General features: G+C 39.9%; 1 protein-coding gene across 1 annotated transcript in view; it reads right to left on the bottom strand.

The window, feature by feature from the left end:
* The window catches only part of Rhbdd1 (rhomboid domain containing 1), a 146,590-nt gene that overhangs the window by 105,090 nt on the left and 14,463 nt on the right, over window positions 1–27,037 (bottom strand). The window contains exons 2-3 of the mRNA XM_004638149.2: window positions 18,582–19,081; window positions 16,621–16,753 (exon numbers count right to left, since the gene is read on the bottom strand). Coding sequence (XP_004638206.1) covers window positions 16,621–16,753; window positions 18,582–19,014 — 566 coding nt within the window. The 5' untranslated portion in view covers window positions 19,015–19,081. The remainder of the gene's footprint in view (window positions 1–16,620; window positions 16,754–18,581; window positions 19,082–27,037) is intronic.

The raw sequence follows: 27,037 nt of genomic DNA on the forward strand, positions 1-27,037 counted from the left end.
AAAAAAAAAATCACAAGAGTTTTTAGCTCTTTTTCAAGATGGTTAGACATTATTGTAGATCTTGCTTACTTTTTTTTCCTAAACATGTGCATTCCATGAGATAAAGCTGAAACTTTAGTTTTCTCTAAAACTAAAATTCTTCAAGCACCATTTATTAAATAATCCTTACTTTTCCTACATGCATGTGGCCCATCTTTCCTAAAGAAATGTATGTCTCAGAATCAAGGAGCTATGGCAACATAAATTACAGAAGTGACATATATTGCTAGAAATAAAACTTGTTATTTATTTGACCTGTGGGTAATAAATGACTACAAAATTAAAATGCTCTCCTCTTGAATTCAGAAGGGAACAACGTCCATTTAAAGAGAAATAAATTAGACTCAAATTATTTTATCTCTTATATAAGCCGCTGAAAATCCAACTTTAAATGGGAGGACCATTTCCAGTCTGCAGCCTGTTCTCAGCTGGTTATCACAGAATAATTGGTGTACTAATGATTTCAATTCATAGCACTAATGATTTCAATTCATAGCACTGACTGTTTTCATTTTGCATAATTTGTACCAAATCTGAATATAAACGGAAAACAGTCTTCTTGCCTATTTCACTCCCATGACTTTTAACTAAAAACCACTTAATAGTGCAGAAGAGGAAGGGAAAATTAGCAAATCGCTCTATTTTAAAACATTCCCTTTTATACTAAAATGATAAGAATTAAGAAAATATATCAGAAAACTCTAGTTAGTTAAGTATAGCCTAGGTAGGAGCCATCATCCACACACGATTACATCACAGCACGCTGGCTCATTAGCTTCAACCGGGATAGTGAATCTTACCCCATAACCCTTTGTGCTCAACTAGAAGAACAGCTGCTTCCGTGATGTGCCTACTGCTCCACTCAGGCACGCTGGGCTGGCCAACTGGGTAACTCAGGCCCTAAGCAGCACCTGACTGATGTGGAGAGGGCAGGAGTCCTCCACAGCGCTCATACTCAGGTTGATGTGACATCTTTTCCTATAGATATTTCCACTTCTGCTTATGATCTGTGTACTTCTAAATGGAACCCGAGCAGGGCTGTTTTTTACAAAAGATAGTATGTATTCGTGAACCTAAATTAAAACCTGGTTAGAAATCATGTTATATTGGTAGGTGAACATTGTTTCTGAGTCACATACAGGCAAATGACAGTTACAAATGTGATATTTTATAACTTCTTCTTCTTTTTTTTTTATTATTTATTTGAGAGAGAGAGAGAGAGAGAGAGAGAGAGAGAGAGAGAGAGAGAGAGAGAGTGGGGTGTGTGTGTGTGGCCAGCTCAGCCCACCAGGGGGCGGGGCTGGCTGGCATGTGGTGCTGGGGGATTGAACCGCGGTCCCTTGATGCTTTGCCAAGCTTGTTCCAAGTAGGTGCCTTAGACCACTGAGCCATCTCTCCAGCCCTATAACTTCTTTTTAAAAAATAAATAAAACAAACTGTCACCCTTAAGAGGCACTACTATGGACTGTTGGTTCCTCCCCAAACTGAAACTGTGTTGAGGCCCTAACATCCAATACGAAGCACGGAAATGAGGCCTTTGCTAGCCAATTAGGTTGAGGTGAAATCAAGAGTACAGGCTGGACCTTCAGGATGCGATTTGTGCACTTGGGATAACTGACACCAAGCAGTGGCTCACAACTTCACTGCCAGCTACTTGAAAGGCTGAGGCAAGAGGATCATGAGCCCAAGGCTAGTTGGGGCAACTTAGCAGGAACCTGCCTCAAAATACAGGAGAGGACAGAACAGGGGATATAGCTCAGGTTGCTCAAACACATGCGAAGCCCTGGGTTTGATCTTTATTACTGCAAAGCAACAACAAACCCTGACACTAGAGAGAATACGTGTCTCTGCCTTCTTCTCTTTCATCATGAGGACATGGTATGAAGATGGCCAGGAAAAGGTGTGTCCCTAAGAACTGATACAGAACTATGAAGAACAAGAAACACATCTCTGTCATGCAAGCCATACAACATATGGTCTTGTTATGGTGCCTGAGTTAACACAGGAGCATAAGACACTAAGAGTAAACGTTCAGTGGTGTCCTGGACGGAATCTGGGAACAGGAAAAGAATATTAAATAGAAATTGGGGAGTGCTGAATAAAGCATGGAGTTTACTTAATGGTTCCTTAATTGTAACAAACATATTATACTAAGATGTTAATAGGTGAACTAGGAACTTTCTGTCCATCTTTGTAATTTTTTCTATTAATCTAAGACTATCTAAAAGAGAATTTATTTAAACTACATGAATAAACAATGTCTACATCTTTAATCTCTTCCCCAAACAGATTAGCATAACATTTCTTTATTCTCCACATAAAATGGGCTTTTCTTAGTTTTGGTTTAAAATATATCATATCCATTAACATTAGCAAAAGAGAAATTCTCCATTTCTACTTGTAAAATCTAAAACTGTACAATTAAGGTCTTTTAGATTATGTAGTATACATATCTAACTGGCAGAACCACTTGGCATTTCTGACCAGCACCCATTAACCCTGAACAATCACAACTTCTTAAAAACACTGAGAGGATATAGATAAACCACAGACAAGGAAATGCAACCAATTAATAAGAGAAGCAAACAAACAAAAAATGTCCCATTTCAAGGGGAAGAGAATTATTTTTTTTAAATCCAGCAATAAAGTCTTTTTTTGTAAAGTATCAAACTTTTAAAAATTTAAAAAGAATATTCAGGCTGATAAAGAAGCAAAAATTTCCTCAACTATGAGCTAGAACAAACTTATGGAATACAAGGTGCTGATATGTACAAACAGTCATGCAAATAGTATAAACTTTTTAACTTTTTCTGGGAATCTGCTCCAAAAACATATTTAGACTTGAGCGCTAAGACTTTCAAATAACACTCTGCCATACATTTCACTTGTAATCAAAATGAATGGATACTAATGTTAGTTTGTAAAATCAGTGAGGGAAAGTAAACTGAGGAACTGTAACAGGAACCCTTTTTTTTTTTTTTCACTTCACTATTTTATTGTACATTTATTTTGAAAATTAATTTATTGGAACCTTTTTCATATACATGTTGATCATATTCATTGTCAGGAATCCATACCTGTATATGACATAGCTTGACTTTTTCTTTTTTTTCCCATAATTTTATTGAGAAACAATTAGCAATGAGACAGTTTCAAATCAAATTAGCAGAGCAGTTTCAATAATTAACACATTGCCTATTGTCTTCCTAGTGGTTATTTGTTGTATAAGATACAGACATGATATCCTATTTACAAACACTATAAGAACAAATCCCTCTATTCACTGAATTAAGAGAATGTAACTGTATATCTATCCTAACCAGTTTGAATACACAGATACAAAATGGTCATTCATCTGTATCCCCTTTTTGGTTTAGTTCCATCATTTAAACATTATAGGTGTGTGAACTCAGTAAAATATTCCAAAATAGTCCAGTAGTCCATAATAGTATTGGGTCTTCCGCATGACTGGCAATGTCAAAAGTTGCTGACCTGTGTGAGTCCCCTACAGCTCATCATAATAACGTGGCTTTATTTTTTATACTTCGTTTTTATACTTTTCTGTTGGATGGTTAAGACCAAGATAAAGCAAGACCTATGTAATAAGAATTGTAGCTTTTGTATCTGATGAGGTCAGTCAAATCCCCTCAGGATTTATCCTGAGACCCTGTACCGCAGTGGATGAGTCACAGCCATTGCTTGGCCAATTTGCCCTCTGTGAGAGCCTGAGAGAATGTTTTCTCTCCATGTGACTCTCCTTAGGCACACTACATCATCGATCACTTTCCTCTTTGGCCCTATAATCTCCTTGATCAGAAAATTTGGGACACAACTGAGTTACATGATGTAACAGGACTCCTTATCCAGCATTAAAACTGAGGTTTCTGGAGATCTGTGCTTATAATAGGTGAAATGAAAAAGGACAAGCAGGCACGGTGGTGTGTGTCTATAATCTCAGCACTCGTATCCTAGCACCCCAGCCTTCCTCAAGGCTGAGTGAGGCAGAAAGATTTTCAGTTCAAGTCCTGCTTGGGCTACAGAGCAAGACCTTGTCTCAAAAACCAAAAAGTAGAAAATATGATTGTATACAAGGTAAAGTGAGAGAATAATTTTTTCTAGGTAGAAGACTATGGGAAATTTTCTTCATTATACATTTATGTTTCTAACATTCCTACAATGAAGATGTTGTTCAATTAGAAGAGGGGAGAAAAGTTGTTTTTAATTTGTATTGTTTTCAGTTTATTTAGTTTTGAAAGAAATTGTTATTCAAAATACTTTGGGAAGAATAAAACAAATTCAGAAATCAGGTAAAACTGCCTTCTCTGCCTGGGAATGGTGGCACACTGCTGTCACCCCAGCACTCAGGAGGCTGGGGCAGGAGGATCACTGCAAGTTTAAAGCTGCTGAGCTACAAAGTGAGTTCAAGGCCAGCCTGAATTGGAGAGAGAGAGACCCTGGCTCAAAAACAAAACAGTCTTTTCTGCTCTTAATGTGCCTTATAAAGCTCTAAATTCTTCTACTACAGTTAGCAGATCATGGGTCCAACTGTAGAGGATGGGGTGGGGTCTTCTCTCTTCTCTTTACATGCTTGAACTCCAGAGCCAGGGGCATGATTTACACAACTCTTGCCCCTGAGAGCTCCAACTGCAGTGGGAGAGAAAGTCTCCTGCTTTGAAATTTCTCATTCTCATCTTATAAAATGCAACTGAAGGGAATCCATGTTTTGGATTAAGTACTGCTCTCACCATGAGTTCTGTTCAACTGTAAGCCCACTTCAGAGGTAGGACAAATGAACTAATTCTTTCATATGACTCAAATAACTTCCCTTAGTGGGAACCTCTGCAAAGGAAAGGGAGGAAATATATAAACAAACATCCAAGGAATGCAGAAAAGAAAATTTTCCCTACTTTATACATCTGCCCAGGACAGCTCCAGAATGTCAACTGAAACTGAAACCTAGTGTTGCAAAAACACGTTTCCATGAAATAAACCGAGGATGTGTATCATTCTTCTGTACACACTTGTCATCTAAAGTAATTAGAAAAATGAAGGAGTCCCCACAGATACAAGGGCAAAACCCTATCAAACGATGCTTTAGAAACATGCTCTTCCTGGGCAATAAACAAATGTGTACACACACACACACACACACACACACACACACACACACACCAATATGCTAAAACTGACAAAAATGACACAGTAAACTAGCATAACTTTTTTTTTTTTTTTTTTTTTTTTTTTTTTTTGCACTTTAGGGAAGGGTCTATAGGGTGTTCAGGGTCTCACTACTAGATCAGACTCATAGTGATTCTCCTATTTACAGTCTCCCAAATGCTGGGATCCCAGCACGCCACCACATCCGGTCTCAATCTTGTCTCAGTGCACCCTGAGGGCGGGGCCAGCACAGCAGGCCCAGGAATTGAACTCCTGGCCCCCTGCACCTGTTCACTGTAACATAACTTCTTGAAAAATAACTTATGCAATCTTGAGAAACCCAGACAGCAGCCCTTTCTCCTCTACATGAAATGCCATTTACCCTGCCCAAACCCTGGGACTATAAAAATGCCTTCTGGAGATTGCAAAGGGTGGGGTATTTTTGCTACAGAGGTTTTCTCTCCCAAGCATGATTAAATCAAAGAACCCTGGATGTACATATTTGTTGCTTGTTTATATAAATCCTCAATCTATATTTTGACTCAAGATCTCCCCTTTCTTTTGCTTCATTTCCTACTTAACTCTTGAGAATGTTTTTACATTTCAAAAAGCACAAAGAAATGTTCTACTTGCACTTAAAATAATGTGTTAATATTTATACCTTATTTTCTCCTTCACTCTACATAAGTCTTTGTGTACTGTCAAACAGTTTTATTAATAACATCGTTTATAACTGAACAACTGATACTAGCGTTTCCGGTTTAGGTGAAGCCTGTATCTGTCAGCGCACATTTCCACACATAGCCAACGCTCTCAAGAACTGGCACAGCCGTTAGTTAGCTCCATGACAAACAGCATGTGTGCTAACAGAAGATGGCAGACTAGCAGAAATCTGGAGTACAGCCTGTCCTTCTCCCTGCCACCAAGTCCTGGCAAGTGAACTCTCTTGCACTGAAAGATATAAGGGATGCTGATTTCTTAAATATAATTAACTCAATCAAATACCAGCTGCTTTTGAACAGCATTCTCAAAATGTCTGTACTGGGTTTCACAGGATAATTCATCTTAGATCTGACCCACCACTCACCAGGCATACATATATAATTGAAAATCAAAGTTTCTTGAAATAACACTTTTGGTACCTACAATCTCAACATCTCTGTCTTCTTTCCTGTTTCATTTGTTTGTCTTGGGAAGGGCAACTGTAACCCAAATGGTCATGTCTCCACAGAACACACAGTTGAAAAGCATTGCTTTACAGCCTGTCACTTGCCGGGGATGTTATGACTGAGCTATGGCTGGAGTAGTAGCGCTGGGTGATCTCCTCCCATGGCTCTGGCCTCGTGTGCTCTTTCCATTTCTCCTGTTCTCCCAACTCCCCCAGGTCCTTTCCATTCTTCTCATTCTACTTTTCCTCTTTACATTAAGCTCACTTTTGTCATTGCTACTTCTGAAACAAATCTCTTCCAACTGAAGTGGTATAAGAACAACCATTTCCTTATACAGACAATCGCCGTGGGTCAGGAATTGACAAAGAGCACCATGGGGCAGCTGTCCTGATCCATACCATGTGCAGCCTCGGCAAGAAAACCTGAGGCTGCGGTGACTTAGTGGCCGCATCCAGGACCATGTTCACGTGTGTGGCACTGACAACTGGGCCTCTCTCTCACAGTACGGTGGAATCAGGGAAACTGCACTTGCATGGCTTCAGTATTTCAACTTACAAGGTAAAAAAAAAAAAAAAAAAAAAAATCCTGCCTCAGGAGCAGTGGAACAGTTACCATGAGTTCAACTGGCTGCAAATACCACAATACCCAAATGAAGGGCAAGTGGATTGGATTTCACCTCTTCATGTCTTAGATGAGTAAAAGGTCCCTTTAAAATCTGAGAGAGACTGGTGGGTTTTAACACTACAGAACACAGTATGGCTCAGGGATACAGTTCCAAGTTGTACAGTGGAACAAAGCTTCAAGAAATCACCTCTGGCCGCTTGGAAGTGGTATGAGTGAAAAGTATCCACACTCATCTGATGTCCTTGGGCCAAGGAGATGGCTCAGGAGCTTAAGCGCCTGTCTGGAATGCTATTAAACACCCCCCACTTCCCTTCTTTCCCAGTATATTCCTAAGTGAAGGGAAGGTGTTTTCCAACAAAATGGTTTTTCTCTTCAAATTAACAGAGGCAAATTCAGGCATCAACTGTTTTGTCTTTTTGTAAGTCATCTAGTAAAGAACTCTATAAAACTTGAACTGCTACTTCTATATAGTTTTTGAAAACTAACACTTTCCTCCATCTGTGTTTTGACCTTTTATAGTTTCAGTTAGCTGTCAGGTAGCAAAAGTATTAGAAATTTAATTTTCCTTCTTCAAAATTTCATGGATAGAAGATTTGTTCTTAACATACATGTCAGTAAACTTAATATATAAAATCTTCCTTTGTTAAGTCAAGAACTTCTGCCTTTCCTCTTTGGCATACCCGAATCTCTAGCATGACTACCTTTGCCCTGTGGGGCTGCTGTGAGGTGGGTTACAGGAATACAAGCATTACGAAACTCTGACAATCAATCTCCTAACTAAAATGGTTACAAGCATATACTGAGCAACAGAGAGCCAAAGACTACATCCACATGATTTTTATTATAGGATATTACTTGAGGTTCTATTTCATTATTAGCTATTGTTATGAACCTCTTCGTGTGCCTATGGGTAAATTAAACTTTATCATATGCATGCAGTTATAGGGGAAAAAACCTACTACATATAGGGTCCAGGACTGTGCAGTTTCAGGCTCCCATGGGGGATTTTGAAATGTGCTCCCCATGGATAAGGAAGGATTAAAATACTTGTTTTTTTTCTTAAACTGTTTTTGAGCTGTGGGAATCCCACAGCCACCTAAACTGACTGCTTAGAATATCATCTATAACTGAGGATACTAAGGAACTATTACTTTTCCCCCTTTCCGTGTAATTATTATAATGTGATTTTTTAAGAGAATTTTTTAAAAAGAAGTATCATTTACAGTTGAAATGGTTATGATTCTAAGATTTGCTTCAAAAATTACATATTAAAATTTTTTTCATAATAAATCATTTAGAAAAGGAAAGAGAAATGTTAACTGTAAAATGCATGTTGTTATTTTTAATGATTTTTTAGTAAATGTTATGCATATAAATATATTATAATGAATTACTTTTCAATTATCAGGCTTTTGTTTTATTTTATGTATTTGGTACAGGGTCTTACTACATAGCTCGGATTCGGAGTGATGCTCTTATTTTTAGCCTCTCCAGCATTGGGATTCATGGCCTGGGGGCAGGGTTGGTACAGTGTTTGTTGGCTATAGGACCCCCTCAGTTTTAACTTTAAAAAAAGTAAAACTTGGTAGATACAATGCATATAAAGCACAATTCTTTTGGTGTCCTCAAAAATGTTCAAGACTATAGCTGCAAGACCTGATTCCTGATAATTAAATATTAGTTCTCGCCCTGCCTACCATAGCTGGTATTTAAACAGCTTAATTGTAAGGTATTTAAATGCATTTTATGTGCCAATTTCTGAATCTCCTAAGTGGTAGAAATGATTCCACCTGTTCTATGGATGACTTCAGGACAGTGCCAATGCAAAGGCAGCTATCATTAAATCAACGTGGCAACTAATCAGCCTGATTTTTTGTCCTGTAGTACTTACCAGAACCTTTAACATTTTCATGTGTACTAGGTCCTTGAGGAAACATGAAACACCACACATTCCAAGACTGACCTGGGAAGCCAAGAACAGTCTAAAGGACAGAGGTACTGGTGTCAGGTGTCTAGTTTCTCTATTTACCTGGGTGCCTTGTCCCAAGGAGCATTTCAAGAAAGGAATTAGGGGACACATTTAGAGGAACAATACTCACTTTACTGCCCAGGATATATAACAGGTTTACTGCTGTTTCGTAAGTGTGCTGTGTTTCTTGAAACACTGTAAAGAGTCACCTACCTCATCACCTTCCCTATTACTTCCTTAACACTCCATAGCTCTACCCTCTCCCTGCAGTGCTTACTTTAAATTGTAAGTCTCTATGGGAAGGTCAATATTTAACATGGAATATAAAGGTGGAGACACAAGAGGAAATAAACATTCTTCTTTATTACCACCTTCTTATATTTGAGTGGGTTATGAAGTACTAAAGCAATGCAGTAACAACCCATCTTAAAAATGAAAGAAGAAAGTAAAATTAAAATACCTGCCATCATAAGAGAATAAGGGAAGCTAGCAAGAGATTTCAGGTTAAAAGCAAGTAGAAACTACAAGTTCTCTCACTAATGCCCTCTGACATATATTCCTTCCATATTTCCAAGAGCCTACTATATGTTTAAGGCAGGAGACCAAGATTCAAAGGTGATGGGCTGGCCAGATAACTCAACAGATTAAAGCACCTGTGTAGGCAGATGCAGAGGCCAGGGTTTGATCCCTCGTGTGCTGTGCCAGCCCCACCCACAGGGCATGCTGAGACAAGATTGAGACTGGGCATTGTGGTGCACACCTGTAATCCCAGTGCTTGGGAGGCTGAAAATAGGAGGACTGTTATGAGTCCAATCTGTGTAGTGAGACCCTGTAGACCCTATACTAAATACAAAACAAAATAAAGATGGGTTAGAAGCCATTCCTAATCTCAAGAAGCTCACATCCTAGAAAGGAAGTGAAAAATGTGCATAAATTACTAGGAAGAAAGTGCCTGCAGCAGAACAATCTACAAACACTATAGGAGCAAAGAAGTAATAAACTCTGCCTGAGGGAATTAGGGAAAGCAATACACAGTAAATATTATTTGCTTTGGGTTTCGAATAACCAAGAATTCTTAAGGAGAAAAGAATAAAGGACACGGTAAGAAGAAGAGAGAGAGATGGGATGCACAGACCAAGACCAAAACCAACTCGTTCGTCTTCTGAGTTCCATCTCCCTCATCTACCTATCTTGAACGTTGCAGTGTGCTCAATTATAGCTCACCCAAAGATATTGCATCCTAATCAGTGGAACCAGAAGATAAAACCTTATGTAGCAAAGATTTAAGAAATGTGACAAAGCCCCAGGGTCTTGGAACAGGGAAATTACGTTAAGTTACTGGAGTGAGTCCAAAACAACCACAAGGGTCTTCCTAAGAAAGAAGCAAAGGAATATCTGACATAGCAAGAGCCGGAAAAAGCAACAGCCTGACTTTGGAAACACAGACTGGACCAACATAGCCATAAGCCCAGGAATGCCTGCAACCAACAGAAGAGACAAGGAACAATACCCTGGAGCATCTCATGGATATGCCAGCCTGCCAACACTTTACTTTAGTCCAGTCATTCTGATTTCAGACCTTCCATAACTGTGAGGGGAAAAAAATCTGCTATTTTAAGCCATCAACTTGTGTCAATTTGTCACACAAAAAATTAATGCAGATGCATTCTGTTTACTATCTCCAGTATGACTTCCTGACTCTCCTGGAAGACTCTGGAACAACCTCAGTGTTCCTCTCTGCCCTGACCTCTTCAACTCTCCATCAGATTATCAGCGAGCACCCTGAACCTGCAACCCAGTAACACCTCCTCGGCCCCATGACATTCTCTTCCACCATTCCTGTTTCATCCTGTCACAGACGTGTGCTCAATAAAGCAAGGTCCATTGCCTCTCCTGTGCCTACCCAGGTTTATTCTCACAGCTCAGTCTTCAAACCAGACAGACCCTCCCATGTCTTAGTCCCTCCACAGTTCCAGCATACAAAATCATTCAGTGTCCGTCTTTGCTTTCCCCACAGCCATGTGGAACAACCTTCTCAACACAACCTTGAGAGGATTGCTAACATGCTTATAAGGCATCAGACCCCTCACTTCACGGGTTTCTTCATAGTCATGGGAGCTTTCCTGACGCATGTGTTCACAGACTCATACTTTCCTTCAAAACTTGTGAAAATGAGGTATCTTAACCACAATCAACCGAAACTGCTGTCACTTTCCACTGCAGCTTCCCCTTTTCACTTCCATGTCAGGTGCCAATGGAGCAGCCACGCTTTTGAGAATTCAGTTAAAGGGAAGCTGGACTAAGGAGCTATCTAGTCTGGGTTCAGAACTGTATGTTGATGCGGCCTGCGGTCATTTCCGTGCATAGTTAAGTCATTGCTAATTACCACAGTGCAGAAACGGCTTGCACAGATACTGTCCATATCCAGTGCACAGCCCTGCTGACAGGAGGCACAGGAGCAGCAGCTAGGGGCATGTTCACATGTTATAGGGCTGATGGTACAGCAAGCATGCCAGAGTCAGCACCCGATATCTAGATAATGTTCCCAAACACCATGCATGTAAAATTGTAAGCAGAGGACTCAATTCTGTTTAATACATACTCAAAACAGAAATTAAACAGATGGCTAACAAGAACACTGGTAATGTAACAACTGCAAATATCTTATTTTCCTTTCTTTTAAGAATTATGCAAAATAAACTTTGGATCTCTAACTCTCAAGCAAAACTAATTTCAAATCACATTATAGAGGGCCAGCCAGATAGTTCAGCGGACTAAAGCACCTGCTTAGGCAGAGCACGGTAGCCAAGGTTTGATCCCCGGTGTGCGGTTCTGGCCCCATCTCCAGGGCACACTGAAATAGCGATTGAGACTGGGAGTGGTGGTGTGCACCTATAATCCCAGTGCTTGGGAAGGGGAGAATCAGGGGCCTGCCCCTTAGCTCAGTTCTTTAAGTGGCTGCTTCAACAAAGCAGTCAGGCTCAGGTTGCTGTGGTTTGATCCCCAGAACTCAAGCCAGCCAAACCTGCCCCGAAGGTATTTGGAGCAAAAAAAAACAAAACAAAACAGGAGAATCAGTACAAGTCCAATATACATAGTGAGACCCTGTAGACCCTGTTTTTAGTTTCTCTATAGAAATGCTATTCATGGGCTACTTTCCCATGAAGAAGACAAGGAAGAGCTTGGCCCACTAACCTGAGGCAGGGAGATACTGCAGAAGTGCTAGAGAGCTACTGTTATGGAACTTTAGGAAATGCAAACTGCTTGTAATAATGGCTCCCAAAATTTTGTAAATTTTACGATTTCCTTCTTCATTTAAAACTTTTATCTCTGTGCCTGATTTTGTACTTTTGCTTGAAGAGGAGCCACAGAGTAAAATAAGCTTGAAGTCTCCAAAACTAAGCTATTCCTGATAAATACTCATCTCCCTCAATTTGTTGCCTTTGAGTCTTCACCCACTAACTCTAGATTAACCTCAAGTAATAAATATAGAAAAAGTGACAAAATCAGGAAGTCATGCTTCACAAATACCCCTGAAATAAGTGAGATAAGAATCATCACTGATACATACTAATTCCAAAAAGCAAAAAACTAGGTCCAAGGATCACCTCGCAGAGTGCTTGCAACTTGCCCTGAGAATGGAACTACTTTAAATCAATTCCTCTAAGAAAAGAATCTGGTACGTATGTCCTTCATAACATAATGCAACATGGAGTACACATCAACACCTCTATGCAGTATCCTTGCCAAAACCCATTGAATTGAAACCTAGTCCATTCTTTAGACCTGACTTGTGGGCTTCCAAAAACAGAGGTAAAAAGGACAAGTTAACCCTCAGAGAAACAAGCAGAAAATGCTAGAATGTGACACATTCTATAGAAAGAAACAAGGGCCCAGGGAGATGGCTCAATAGAATAAGCCCTTCCCAGGCAAGTGCAAGGGTCTGGGTTCAGTCCCTGGTTCTGCAAAAAAAAAAAAAAAAGACAGATCTGGTCTTTTCCAAATTTTAGAGTCATTGAAAAACAAGGTGGGGGAAGGCTATTCTAGAGTAATGGAGAACAAAAAATATAAAAATCAAATTCAAGGGCTGCTGAAGCAGCTCAGCGGACTAAGTGCCTTCTTAGGCAAGCACAGGGACTGGGGTTTGATTCCTGGCACCACATGCTGTGCCGGGCCCGCCCCCAGGCATGCTGAACCAGCCACTGAGACCAGGCTTGGTGGTGCATGACTATAATTCCAGCACTGGGGAGGCTGAAAACAGGAGGATCACCATGAGTCCCAGCTGTGTAGTGAGACCCTGTAGCAAATACATTAAAAAAAAAAAAAAAAAAAAATCAAATGTAATAAGTGGACTTTAGATGCTGGTCCTTTTCCACCCCAAAACATTATAAAAGACAGTTGAACATGAGGAACATACAAATATGGACACTGGACTGTATCAGGAAGTTACTGTTAACTTTCTTTAGTACAACAATAGATGACTTAGTTTTATAAAATACAATTCTAGGAGATAAATGTCAACATTTTCAGTGGTAAAATAAATGACATTTGCAACTTATTTTTAAAGGGTTCAGCAATTTTATGTTTGAATGTTTTATAATAAAAAAATGGTAACAAGGAAAACACACGTAACTAGGTCTTATTCTCTTTTGCTTAATCTAACCAAGAAATTTTCTGTAGGGTCAAAGTAATTACTTTTGTCAAACATTAGCAATAAAACAATATCCAAAGCCAAGGGGTCAATGTTTTCAAAACTGAAATCTTATTTCAAATAATCACTCAGGGCCCAAATACAGTCATGCCCCACTTAATTAGTGTCTATTAGTGGCCTGGAGCATTTTTAGACGGCTGTCATTCAGACGCAAAATCACACAGGAAGCAAAGGGGTGTGGAGGAGAACTGAAACAAACAAAATTAAGTAACAAGTGACAAATTTTATTCATCTTAGAAAGAAATTAGGCATATTTCCTGTCAGAGACACTGTACATTTTCCAGTCCTTTCTTTAAAATTAAAAGGGTTAAGAATTTTTTTTTTTTTCATTTAGAAGGCACTTTTCTATGCATTAGGTCTTTGGAATCTTAAAACTGACTTACTAAACAGGGAAGCTAAGTGATATTTCCATTTTATAGGAAAATGAGGCTCAAAAAAAGACTATGATTTGCCTGAGCTGCCATAAGGAGTGAGCCCTGGTCCCTCTCACAGCTGGCCACTGTGGTCTCACATGATCACGCAGTGACCGACTTCCCCTGAGTAACAATCCTTTCCCCAAGCTTCAGTTTTCTGCCTAGATGGCCTAAGCTTCTATGGAAAGATTTTATAGGTTCATAATTTGAACTAGGAGATAAATAAAGCCTGGCCTCAGAACCACTTCCTAGCCATCAACAGGATGCTGGGGGATGGGGTGTGTGGTGAGAGGTGAGAAGGCACAAAAGCCCATCCTAGGAGAAGGTGGCCTCCTCCAGGGGCTGGCACACCACCCTCCTGGCCCTCAGGGGCTCTCATGGAGCAGGGGCTCCTTCAGACACCTGACAGGCCTTAGGACATGAAGGAAAACTGAAAGGATAGAGTGAGGCTGTGCAATCACTGATGAAGGGCACCCCGGGACTGTGGAAAGCAAAAGCACCACACAATCAAATGAGTGTGACTGCCTCATTCTCAAGTGGACAGGTCCACACCCCCAAGGCCCAATGGCTGCCTGCTTGGAGAAGCTTTCCTTCACACAACTCCCTCACTGGGGGAAATTACCAATTCCAAGGTTTCATGGAACACAGAGATCCACCAAATGTTTGCTTTGGCAGATTTTTTTTTTTCTCCTAAAAGGCACCCCTATAGATCTACAAGAAAAGCAAGCTTTGTTCTAAAGATTTACAGTGTTTCCCCAATGAAAATTCTAATTGACAACCACCAGGAGAATAACAATACCACATTATGAGAGCTCTAGTTTTCCCCTTTCTGCTAAGATCCGTCTCAAAGAAGCACTCACTTTTAAGGTTCCCTGGACCACTGTTTAGCTCATTCTTTATTTGGACACATGCATAAATAGGTGCTTGGATACTAGAAGTTTATCATTCAAAGCAGTCAAATCTTAAAAAAAAAAAAAAAAAAAAAATCAAAAGATTTATTCTTTTAAACTTCAAAGACAGGAAATTTCACTTAATTCCCAGGCTCAAAATAGGAGGTACCTCCACACAGAATAAGCATATTACACAAAAATGTAACCACGTTTTTCCATGGAAAGAGACAGCTCTTAAAAAATAAAAAAAAATAAAAAAAAACATGATGAGATCTTCAGAAATAGTTGCACGAGAATATTAAAGACACTGTTATTCAGCGGACTCATTATAGGATAAAAGTTCAAGTACCAGAGGGAGTGATTTTCATATGAATGTTGGGTGTTGCCAGGCACATTCAAGAGCCTATAGTCTACAGCGAGAACCAAGTCACATTAAGCAAGTCAGGGGAGCCGTGAGTGACACGGTATAGAGAGGGCTGTTCAGATAAGAGACAGACATTATTGGACACTTTTTCAAAGAAAACTTTGAAGATTTTGTTAAGCTTTCTTAGCTGAACTGTCAGGAGTAACAATACAATTGTAAATGAGCAATGCTCAGTGCCACATCACTGCCATTTATGGACCAGCTGCCAATGGCTGCCCAATGATGGGAAACTACATTAAAGAAGGACTCGGGTTATTGGGCTGACGCATGCAGCACAACAAGAATCTTCTCCAATGGGGTACAACCCCAATGCAGTGACACAAATCAAAACCAAAATAAAAAACTCCTGTCTCAGGGAGAGGAAAAAAAAAGATCCATACTTCTTTCTGAATCTTAAAATTATCTCACCAGTCTCCACCCACAGTCATAATAAACAAACAAACCATGTGTTTCTAATTGCATAACACAGATTAAGTGAAGTAAAGCTAGAGAAAAAGGTGGGGAAAGAAAGCAAAAAAAGGAACCAGAGGAAGAAAGGACAGCATGACTGGGTCCCAGGCCAGGAGTCAGGAGACCTCAATCTCAACTAGCCTAGGGTGGCCCACAAGCCAGGCGTGAACCTCTAATTTCTGAGTCTCCACATCCTCATCTGTGCAGGGAAGGACTCACCTACAGCACAGGGCTGAAGCTGAGTGCTCAGAGCCCTCTGGCTTCATAGAGATGCCCCTGGAGGGAACAGCAACCAGGAAGTAGAGGCAAAGGGGACCACGCCCCATTCTTCCTCTCAACCCAAAACTGCTCAGAGCTGAGCCAAAAGAGCTCTGTTATCAAGTTAATTCATAGCTAAAATTTCATAAAAGTATTAGGCCAGCATAATTTGTGCTTTCTAAAAAAAATCTTTGGGTGGTTTCTATGTGCCTTATTATTAAAAGTAACTGTTGTACATTAGATTGTATACTAAACTCTGTATATTTAGGTTCTTTTATTCCTACTTAAATGGCAAGGAAACTGAAAATTCAGCAAAGACAGATACTCTAAAAATTCACAACTCAGTAATTGGATTCAAAACCAAGAATGAATGATATTAAAAACCACTAAATTCTATCTCCACATTTAATAAATTTCACCATAAAAGAAAATACCACCTGTTACCTCATTATTGCTACACTTCTTTCTCCATGGAACATCAAGTTCTTCATTCGTATTCCCTAAACCTAAACTTACCCTGGCGTGAAGAAATGAATGGCCAAAAGTTCTGCCCAACAAGCAAATTTGTTAGGTACAGGAAAGCCCAAAACGTTGACAAAGCCTCCGGGGCAATAATGGTTGTTAAGAACTTTCAAGGCAAACAAAACTCCTAGAAGAGAATAAAGAACATTCTAATATCAACAATCAAAAGGTGGAGGTATCAACATTTATCTACAAAGAAAACAAATTACATGTTAAAGTGATTATTCTGGCTTTTGGCTTGGACACTGTACTCTGCTCTTTCTAACTTAGTGTAGGTGCAAGGCAACCTCGCTCTGCTGCTCCTTCTCCCAGATGTTCATTCTGAGTCTATTAATACATGTAAAATGGGACACCAGCAATGTTTCTCCATATCACTGAAGGGCACACTTTAAAACAGTGGATTTCATGCTCTCTAAATTCTAATGCAATTTGAAAATGCCAGGAAAATGTATTTTTCTAACCTCTGGAAAGATAGGATGAAGGCTGGACATCTTTTCTTTCTTCTTCCGAATTAAATGCATAAAGATAGATTTGATGGAATGGGGCAGGATGGCCATGAAAACAGGGGATTCAATTTTCTTTTCAATATTATTTCCTTCCTCCCCATCTCATAGAACACCTAACTTTAGTCCTACTAGCAATTTCAGTCCTGAGAATTATCTGTAAAAAAGAACTAGCGAGAGGGCCTGCCAAATAGCTCAGTGGATTAAAGCACCTGCTGGAGGGGCCAGGGGTTCAATCCCCAGCCTGCCGTGCTTGCCCCACCCCTGGAGTGTGCTGAGAAGGCAACTGAGACGGGGTGTGGTAGCGCATGCCTGTAATCCTAGCTCTTGGGAAGCTGTAAACAGGTAGATCACTATGCATCTGACCTAGCAGTGAGACCCTGAACACCCTGTAGACCCTTCCCTAAAATACAAAAAAGAAAAAGAACTAGCAAGGAGGAAAGGGGCAAAGCCACAGATCACATGGTCAAAGTTATGCATGCGGGGTTCAAATCTCAGCTCTACTACTTATTAGCTGGGCAGCACTGGGCTAGCTTCCTGTCCCTGTCTTCGCTTTCTCGTCTGCAGTATCAAGGTGGTGCCACCTCCCTAAGGAGGACACACAGTGACTAACATGACTCTGCCAACAGGACGTACATGGTGCATTTCTTCCAGGGTCTGGTGCATTCATTCTAATGAAATTACTGAAAGCCATAAGTAGTTGGCAGCCATGGACTGATCCAGTGCTTCCTCTTTCTTGTTAGTAGTTCTATAAAGTGCTAAATGCAAAATCTTCAGTGAGCTAGCCAGATCAGCACAGGTCATGTCCCAGGCCCCTCTATGACAGCAGTCCTTCAAGGCTTTGCTCAGTAACACATGAGCCTCAGGGGCATCAGCTAGGAGTGTGGCAAGGCTGCCTCTTAGGGTTCCTCATCTGTAGCACAAATGGGACTGTACAGCTGTGAGTTTTCTGCTGTAGGGATAATGCACAATGAATTCTGGACTCCTGCTGGCTGGCGCTGCCTATGTGCAAGTTAATAAATTTGGCTTGTGTAACTGGTTGCACTGATTATGTGCAACAAATTCCCAGATCCAGTGAAGCTGGTAACCAGCGCACTGTCAGCGGGCTTCATAGGCATTCCCATCTTTTTTGAAAAGGCTTTATTACAAGAGCACCTAGGGGTCTCTCCAGGGCTCTACCATGATCGGCTAGTGTATGCTTTCAATGTTATACATCCTGTAAAACCACCTCACAGCAGGCCCTCAGACTATCCAAGGGTGAATGCAACAGCACGGTAGGGGACATCAGAAGTCTTGTCCCCTTTGAGTTCTGATCTGCTTGCTCTTCCAGATGGAGGTCCCGGAAGCCTTTAACCACTCAGGAATTCAGTCCTCTTACTACCCAGGCATCCGCAGCTCCACATCTCCCTGACTTCTGCTGTGCGCTCTACACCAGAAACGCACCCTCCTTACCTGAGAAACCCACAGCACAGTTCCTCATGAAGCCAGGCTCATCCATAAACTCAGCACAAGCCAACTGCAAGAGCAAATACACCACCCCAGTGAGCAGGGCGAAGGTACTGAGGACATAGGCGAACCATCGGCTGCCCAGTCTTCTCTCCAGCCTGATCCCTTTCCACAACATGGATGCCATATTAAAATACAAATGCCAATCGTCAGCGTGGTGAAGGGGCGAAAGCAACAAACGCCGCCAGTCTTTCTGCTGGTAACACTTCTCCACGCTAAGGCAGGAGTCATACAGTGACTTTGCGGGATTCAAGAAGAACCAGACGTTGACAGCCAAGGTCCCGAGGGTGACAGGCGGAATATTGTCGATCCCAACACGGAAGATTTGAGAGAGGAGCAGAAGGAGCCCAATACCAACTCCTCTTGATCGCCGCTGCATGGTTCGATAGGAAAACAGCCCAGTGATGGGAAGTTTGGTCAGGTGTTAGGACTTCAAGGAGTTGAACCTAAAATATGTAACACATGTAAAAAAAAAAAAAAAAAAAATCCATCAGTTAGGAATCAGTATATTGATACTAATTTAACATATTCACTTAAAGATGAGCTCATATTAAGTATATTCTTCTTCCTGTTCTAACAGAAGTATTTATTTTCAGAGCCTTTCAGAGCAATATCTGGGATGCTGTCTATCATAACTTCCTTCATTTTTATTTTCTAAAACAGAAATTTTATCAAACATCGAAGAATTACTTAAAGGATACAGTATGTTTCCTCTGACAAATTCACTATGAAATTCCAACATAGCTTCTTGACTTAAGAAATAAACTTTAGGACCTCATCATCTCTGAAAAACCTGCAAAGATAGTGTGAAAGCATTAAATAACTACTACTCAAAAATCTGTCCCAATTTTTTCTCTCTTTCATTTTTCAAAAGAAATATTCAAAATTTCAAGAACAGGGGCCAGGGAGATGGCTCAGTGGAATAAGCACTTCCCTGGCAAGCACAAGGGCCTGAGTTCAATCCCTGGTTCCACAAAAAAAATTTCAAGAAGTGTATTTTAAGAGCCAAGCACAACTGGGTTCTACCTGAACTTCCACACTACCAGACAAGAAGTTTCTAAATTTTTCAATCACTCAAGCATATCAGTTTTCAAAAGTTGCCTGTATGGCAAATCCTGTATTGCAACCCAGTTCTTGTTTTTATAGAGCTCGCCTTTCACTAAGACATGAGCCAACAGTGGCCACATAACGATCTCTATGCGGTGAGAGGAACCCAGAGCACAAGCACACAGTTCTGGCTGTGGCCAGGTCCAGAATCTTAAAGGCTGAACTGGGGTTTGCTACAAGGAAGAGCTGCACGGTTCAGCCGTCCTCTACTTCACCTGTTCTATGCTGTGATGTAGTTTGGCTAGGAGAAAGCTGAGGGAGAAATGCTATAAGAGCCCCAAACCACATCTAGAAACCACACATTGTTCTGCAGGTTTCTCTTTTTTTAAAGCCCTTTCAATGACCATGTGGACTAGCAGGAGCTGGACTGCTGGATGTTGAAAAAAAGACACATGCTCCAGTCTTCTTATGGTCCTGGCCACCAGCCACCTAAGGCCCCCCATAAAAGCTGTCTAGCTGACTGCAAATGCTAAAGTGAGTCCAGGTGAGCCCAACTTAGAACAGAGAGTAATATAAATGGTATTCAGTTTCCTTCAACAACTGTGGAGTGTGTTGTTACGCAGAAATTACTTGCTAACACAGAAGATACTTACTTTGAAGAAAGACTGGTTTCTGCTCATCAGAAGAAGGTAGGAATGAAAGAGAGGCAAAGACACACGATAAAGATACAAGCGATAAGTAGAAACGATCAAATGCTTAGCTGGGAGAGCCCTTCTCTAACAGAAAGGAAAAGAATGTCAGATGTAGATATAAATATGTAGATTGGAGAGCTGGATGCTGAAACGGTCTCCTTTAGTGGCTTGTGTTTTCTTGTAGCGATTTCTTGACCCTCAGCTCAAGATACAATGGCTTTCAAGCTGAAGGGAGCAGTTCTCTACTCATTGGCTCTGTAACCTAGGGCACTGCTAAACTTCCTGAACTCCAATTTCTTCCTATTAAATTAAGAACAAAGCTTCCTTCCTAGGATTACTGCAAATGCTTAGGACAAGGGAAGTAATCATTCACAAAAAGCACTATAACTCAAGTGAAAATTAGCTGTTCTGCAAATAGCAGAATCCTAGTAAGATTCTAAAGGCTCCCCAGCTAGGCTCCTGCCATGTAAATTCTTACGAGCATCACACTCAAAGATCCCTCCAAAGTACGTACACATACATGTTTGTGCGTATGTACACACACATTAGCACATACAATGTATTATTGATACTGGCTTATTATGCATTCCCATAAACTAGAGAACTGAATAAAATTTCAGTTGAAAAGCACCCAAATAACTGAAGAACTGACCATTTTTCATGCTGAAAATGAGGCCAATTTTCACTTTTCAACTACGACTGTTTTGTAATTCCCCCAAATAATTCCACGTGTGCGTGTGTAAAATAGATGAGTATGTGTGTATGTAAATAACATCATTAACTTATAATAGTAATGGAAAAATATGGTCTCAATCATTGCTCAGCTTACAAGAACTTATTAAAAAAAAAAACCTATCAATGGCAGTGCAAACAGGGCCCTTTGGGTTATGGGATATTTACAACAGAAAATGGAAACTACCTACCTCTGCACTTTAAAAAAATCCCCCCTCAATTGGAATCACTAGGGAAGAGGAGTGTAAAGGACAGAACGTCCCCATGCTTACATCACACCGCGCACACAGGCTTGTGTTACATTTTCACTATTCTGACAAAATCCAAAGGTCTCTTTCCATTCATCTCTCCTCACCTCCCAGCTCTGATCTGGCCACAAGCTGACTGCTCCCAACCCACAGAACACCCTGCTCTCCTGTGGCTTCACCCTCTTCCAATTCCCCTCCTCTGTTCACTTTTCCTCTACCCTTATTCTCTTCATGCTTAAGAACTTCTGCTCTCATGGTTTATATCATTCTTTTTATTATAAGATTCCCAAATAAATGTTTCAGGCTTCTGGGACATATTCTCATAGGGAAGAATACAGTCTGCCTGATGCCTTGGCTTCTGAAATGTGAGTTAAATGTGAGTTAGCCTTGCTTACAGGATGACAGGCCAGCTATTCCTTCTTTTACGGTCTATTTAATATTTATCAAGTGCAAACTGCATGCCAGTTCCTGTGCTAGGCACTGGAGGTTCTGTGAAAAATAAAACACATAATCCCTGCCGTTTAATAGTGATAAACATACTTGTTCCAGGGAATCAAAGAATCAATACACTGCAGTCTGAATCCTCAGTGAATGCATACTTAATGCACAGGCAAATGTAAGCACAGTCAAAGCGAGAAAAAGCACAACAACTTTTGGGTTCTGTTTTCACAATCATAATCCACTATAGTACCTATGTGGGTAGAACTTAAGTTTGGAGTCCTAAGTAGCAAAGATAAATCAGCCCTGTTTCCTAACAAGAATACAGAAGTTTCCTTCCTGATCAGTTCTAAAATTATCCACTCAAAAGTGAGGGGTGCAGCTTGGTGCAGGGTAACTGCAGAGACTCCAACTGGACACTGTGGAGACAAAATGTGTAACTCGAGTTGTGCACAAAGTAGGCACAGTCGTGGCAGCACCATGGCAAACATCACGCAAAGCGAACACTGACTATAAAATGAGTATTGTTAATGTCCTGCCCATCCAATACACAGCAATGTTTAGAGTGTGGTGCTGTATGAGAGACCACAAAGGAAGATTAATTACAGAGACTTATCTATAACTGGAAACTCGCACAATCTATTTGGATGTGGAAGTGATTTATGACTTCTAAATGGTACTCAAACGATATACCAGGTATGAGAGCTACAGAAAGGACAGGCCAGTCCCTGTACACACCCACCTCCTAAACACACCTTCACGGACTCAGTGTGTCCCCAACTAAACACTGAAGCACACTTTCCAAATCTGTTCTCTCATCTTGTTCACTCCCTCAAGAAATGGAATTTCCAACTATGCAGCTCTTCAAAACGATGCAAAGATGCATAAATGACCCATATACATTCTTTGTTTGTACTACCCTGCTGGTCTCAAGTCCTATCAATAAAGTTTAATTCTGAAAACTGAATATTTTAACCCTACAGGTCATTACTTGCAAAGTGACAAGTCCTATTTTAGTGACAAAAATCAAGTATCATCTCAGCCATGCTCTAGAGAGAGAAATATAGATTTCTGGTACTACAGACCATCAACCAGCTGATGATTATTTGGAAATTGCTGGCAACAGTGCTGCCTAAGCTTTGTAGCCCATTTTGCAACATGCAGCTCAGCTAATCCACCGGCAACCAACTCACGGGCTGCGCACAACAGCACTCAGCATCTCCTTGGTGGTCCCAACATGGGGACTTAACCATAATGATCTCAACTTCTGTTTACTCTCATTTCTCCACATGCCTAACCAAAACAGTCTTATTTGGACAAACCTAAAGCCAAGTATAAGACCATGAAAAGTTCTTCATGGTATCATGGGATTTTTTGGCCTAACTTATGTGATACATTCTATGTGAAAACAGTACTTTCATCTTCCTTTTACTGCATATATCAGAACAATTTCTTTTTAACTATTAAGTTTCCTTTTACTGCCTTTATCAAGTAAGAATTACTTCCTTTTAACTGATACGGTATTTCACTTTGGGTTTTAGTATATGTTAGTAAAAATATATTGACAAAAATCTTCAATGTAATACTGAGAGACAAACCGTTCAAGTAATCTAGTTTTTCCAGTTTTTACCCTATTTTTTCCCCTAGTCTTATATTCAAAGCCACCACCATAATTTGCCTAATTAAAACAAATTTTCTAGTTAGATTCTCTGCCTTTCCTATGATACCAAATGACCACCTTCCACCAATGCTCATTGTAATTGTGCATAAAACTGAACTGGAATGTCTCCGTGGTAAGCCTTCAGTGGTTTATTATGACTGTGAGGAGAAAGTGAGAAAGTCCAAATTCTATCCTAACTAGTTGCTATACTCCAGCCACATGAGGGCTCCTACCTCTCAGGAGTCACGCAACTGTGGCATCAACATACAAGTATCCCCCCATCCGATGTATTCAGTACAACTACCCAGAATAACCTATACTCACTACAAAGACGGGGACAGGAATATGGACCACGCTTAAATGTATTTCCCAAGTGACTCAAGACTACTGTGTTATGTATATGCAGTATATAATAAAGAAGACTAAGAAGGTCTCAATATCTGTATGTTCATCCTTATTTTTCTTGCAATGCAATGACCTTTCCTATAGTGTTACACGTATTATTCCCCTTACCATTCTTAATTCCAGAATGTTTGTAACATTTATCTCAACTTTACAGAAATAAACTGCTGATTCATTTTAAATACACTGATAGGCTGCTTTGCTAGAGCTATCTGAAAAATAAAACACTTTCATTATGTAGTAATACACACTAGACAACACTTTATCGAGGTTGTGGCAGAGAAAAATAGAAGATTACTTGAAATATTGATAGGTAAATTAACCATATTTACTTTTAATGAGAAATTAAAAATTAAACAGGTATGTAATAAGAAAAACTAAGCAGCTAGAATAAACAAAGGAAACTGAATTCATAACTTGGGAGACCAATGTGTCTCAAGGGGGAGACAAAGGAGTAAAAAGGGGGAAAAAACTAATTACAGTGATTTTCAATTCTACTTACGAAGCAGAAAATACTTCACTGTTATCATTTACCAAGGCAGTACATATCTCACTTCTCAGATTTCCATGTTCAGTAAGAGTTGAAAGCATTAAACTGTAAGAATACTTACAAGCTATAAATTCTATTCCCAATTTGGTATCTGATACCAAATTAATTTCACAAAAAGAGACTACAGAGCAATAATGGGAGCAATCAGAGGCTGCTGTGAAGACTGAGACACTTACATTATAAGTGCAACAATTCTGAAATTGTCTTAAATTGTGCAAGTTCTTTAAAACTCAAGGTTTATTACTACATATCTGAGAAAGATTAATATTGTAACATTACTGTTATTTCCATACGTCTGGGAAATTTTAAAGACGACTTCATATAGTCTGGGTACACAGACTCAAAAGAATATAGGGAGAAGGATAAATTTGCTTAAATCATTTCAAAACCCTACTAATACCCAGTGCTAGTATTTGATAATAATATTTGCCTTCCCAGGTGCTTAGGCTTTGAGTTTTAAAAATGGAGAAATTAACTCACACAATACTCACTGTCTTAAGATACACCATTCAGTATATTTACAAAGTTGTACAAGAACTGCCAGTATTAATTCCATAATTCTACTGACCTCAGAAAGATTGCTGATGAACATCAGCAATCCTTCTCCCACTCCCGACTCTGGCAGCCACTATTCTGATTTCCACTAATCTCTGTGAATTTGTCTATCCTGGACATTTCACATAGGCGAAATGTACTGTAATTTTAATGGCAAATCAGTATGGAGAGTCTTCACAAAAGTAAAACTAGAAATTCCATTTGACCGAGCTATTCCCTTTACAGGCGTCTTCCCAAGAGTTCAGGACACCACATTTCAGTGGTCCAGGGATACAGGCGCATAGCAGCACAATTCGTAACAGCTAAATCCTGGAGATTGCCTGGATGTCCACTAACAGCTGAATGCCTAAAGAAAATTCGTTTATACACAACAAAGCAGCACTCTGCCATCAAGAAGGATAAAGCTGAGTCCTCTGTAAGAAAGCAGATGCACCTTGAGACCATAATGTTAAGTGAAATGAGATACAAAGGCTTAAACATTGCATGGTCTCTCTTATATGAGAACCCCACAATACAAATGAGGAGCAAAACAACAGACTGTAGGGAGATAAATCTTTTTCAAATAAGAAAGGGGATCAAGAGAGGGAGAAGAGGGGCAAAGTCAGCAGCAGAGAAAGGGAACGAAGATCTGCTATGTCCACGTGCCACCTCCCCAAGAAGAAGGTAGTCAGCATGCACTGCAAACGTGTGCTAATGAAAAGAAGCCAAGAAAATGAAATTACACAACACGGAGCCCTTTGTGCACGGCTGCTTTTCCTCAGCACGATGTTTCCAAAGTTCAGCCTTGTAGTGAGCGATTGTCAGTGCTTCCTTTTTGTTATCAAATAATACGTCATAATATTGGTATACCACATTTTTTCTTTTTCTTACCTATTTCATCAGTTGATAGAAAGTGGTTTCTGCCTTTTGGCTATAATGTCAAAATATAGAAACAAATACAAGAGAATATAAACTGTAGGAGTAATAAATATATGAGTAATACTGCTGTGAACATTGATGTTCAAGTCTGTATGAACCTGTGTTTTCAGATCTCTTGGATACACACTTGGGAGCAGAGTTACTGGGTCATATGCTAACTCTCTTTGGAGAAAGTGAAAAAGTGTTTTTCTACTTTTTGTACAATCACATATTCCTTCCAGTGGGGCGGAAGGGTTCTGATTCCACCCATCTTCAACAATACTTGTTTTAAGCATCTATTATTATTATTATTATTATATTATTATTATTACTATTATTATTACAGTCATCCTGTTGGATATAAAGTAGTGTTGATAAGCATCTCCTTAATGGCTAATGATACTGAGAAAATGCTTAAAATACAATATAAATACACATGTTTACACAGATCAGAATGTATACTCAGCCATCTCCCTCTCTCATGCTCTTAAGAAATTTACGAAGCTCCAACTAAGAGACACCTTCTGAAAGGTAAAACCATCCAGAAACCATCTGGCTAAACTCTGAAACTGCAGCACCCCCACTCCCGTGACGTGACATGCTGAAAGAAATGTGAATTCATGTCAGTAACACGTCACGGCTCAGGCTAACACTCAACAATACACAGTAAAATCATTTGGAAAGAAACAGAGGTTAAGTATGCTTCATTCTGTAAGCAGTGCAGAAATGCTGTGAAAGAACAAAGATTTACACTAAGCATAAAAACTTTCTTTGCTTTGTGAGTTGTAAGAACAACAAATTAGCTCATAAGGAACAGCACATTAACCCAGGCAAAAGGTACACAAAGTGTCACATGCCATTTTTCCTTTTATTCCATTTCAGTATGTTCTGCTTTCTCTAGGAATAACTGAGCTGCACTGTCGCCTCTCACTCCTGTAACTCAGAAACCTTACCATTCATGGCATTTCAGGTCCAAAGTTAAAAAAAACTATTTTCTCTACACGCTAAAGTACAGCCAATTAATGAGAAAATTTGTGTCCAGCACAATAAGAAAATTCCTTGTTATTCCCATAAAAACTCTTGGTATAATTTTTTTTTTTTCTTAAAAGGTACTAAAACTTGGTTAGGTCCCAAAAGATCCCAACTACCAAATGCAGATGCTTCCAGATTATTTTTGAAAA

This window comes from Octodon degus, unplaced genomic scaffold (genome assembly GCF_000260255.1).
Source record: "Octodon degus isolate 3935 unplaced genomic scaffold, OctDeg1.0 scaffold00096, whole genome shotgun sequence".
Lineage (NCBI taxonomy): Eukaryota > Metazoa > Chordata > Mammalia > Rodentia > Octodontidae > Octodon > Octodon degus.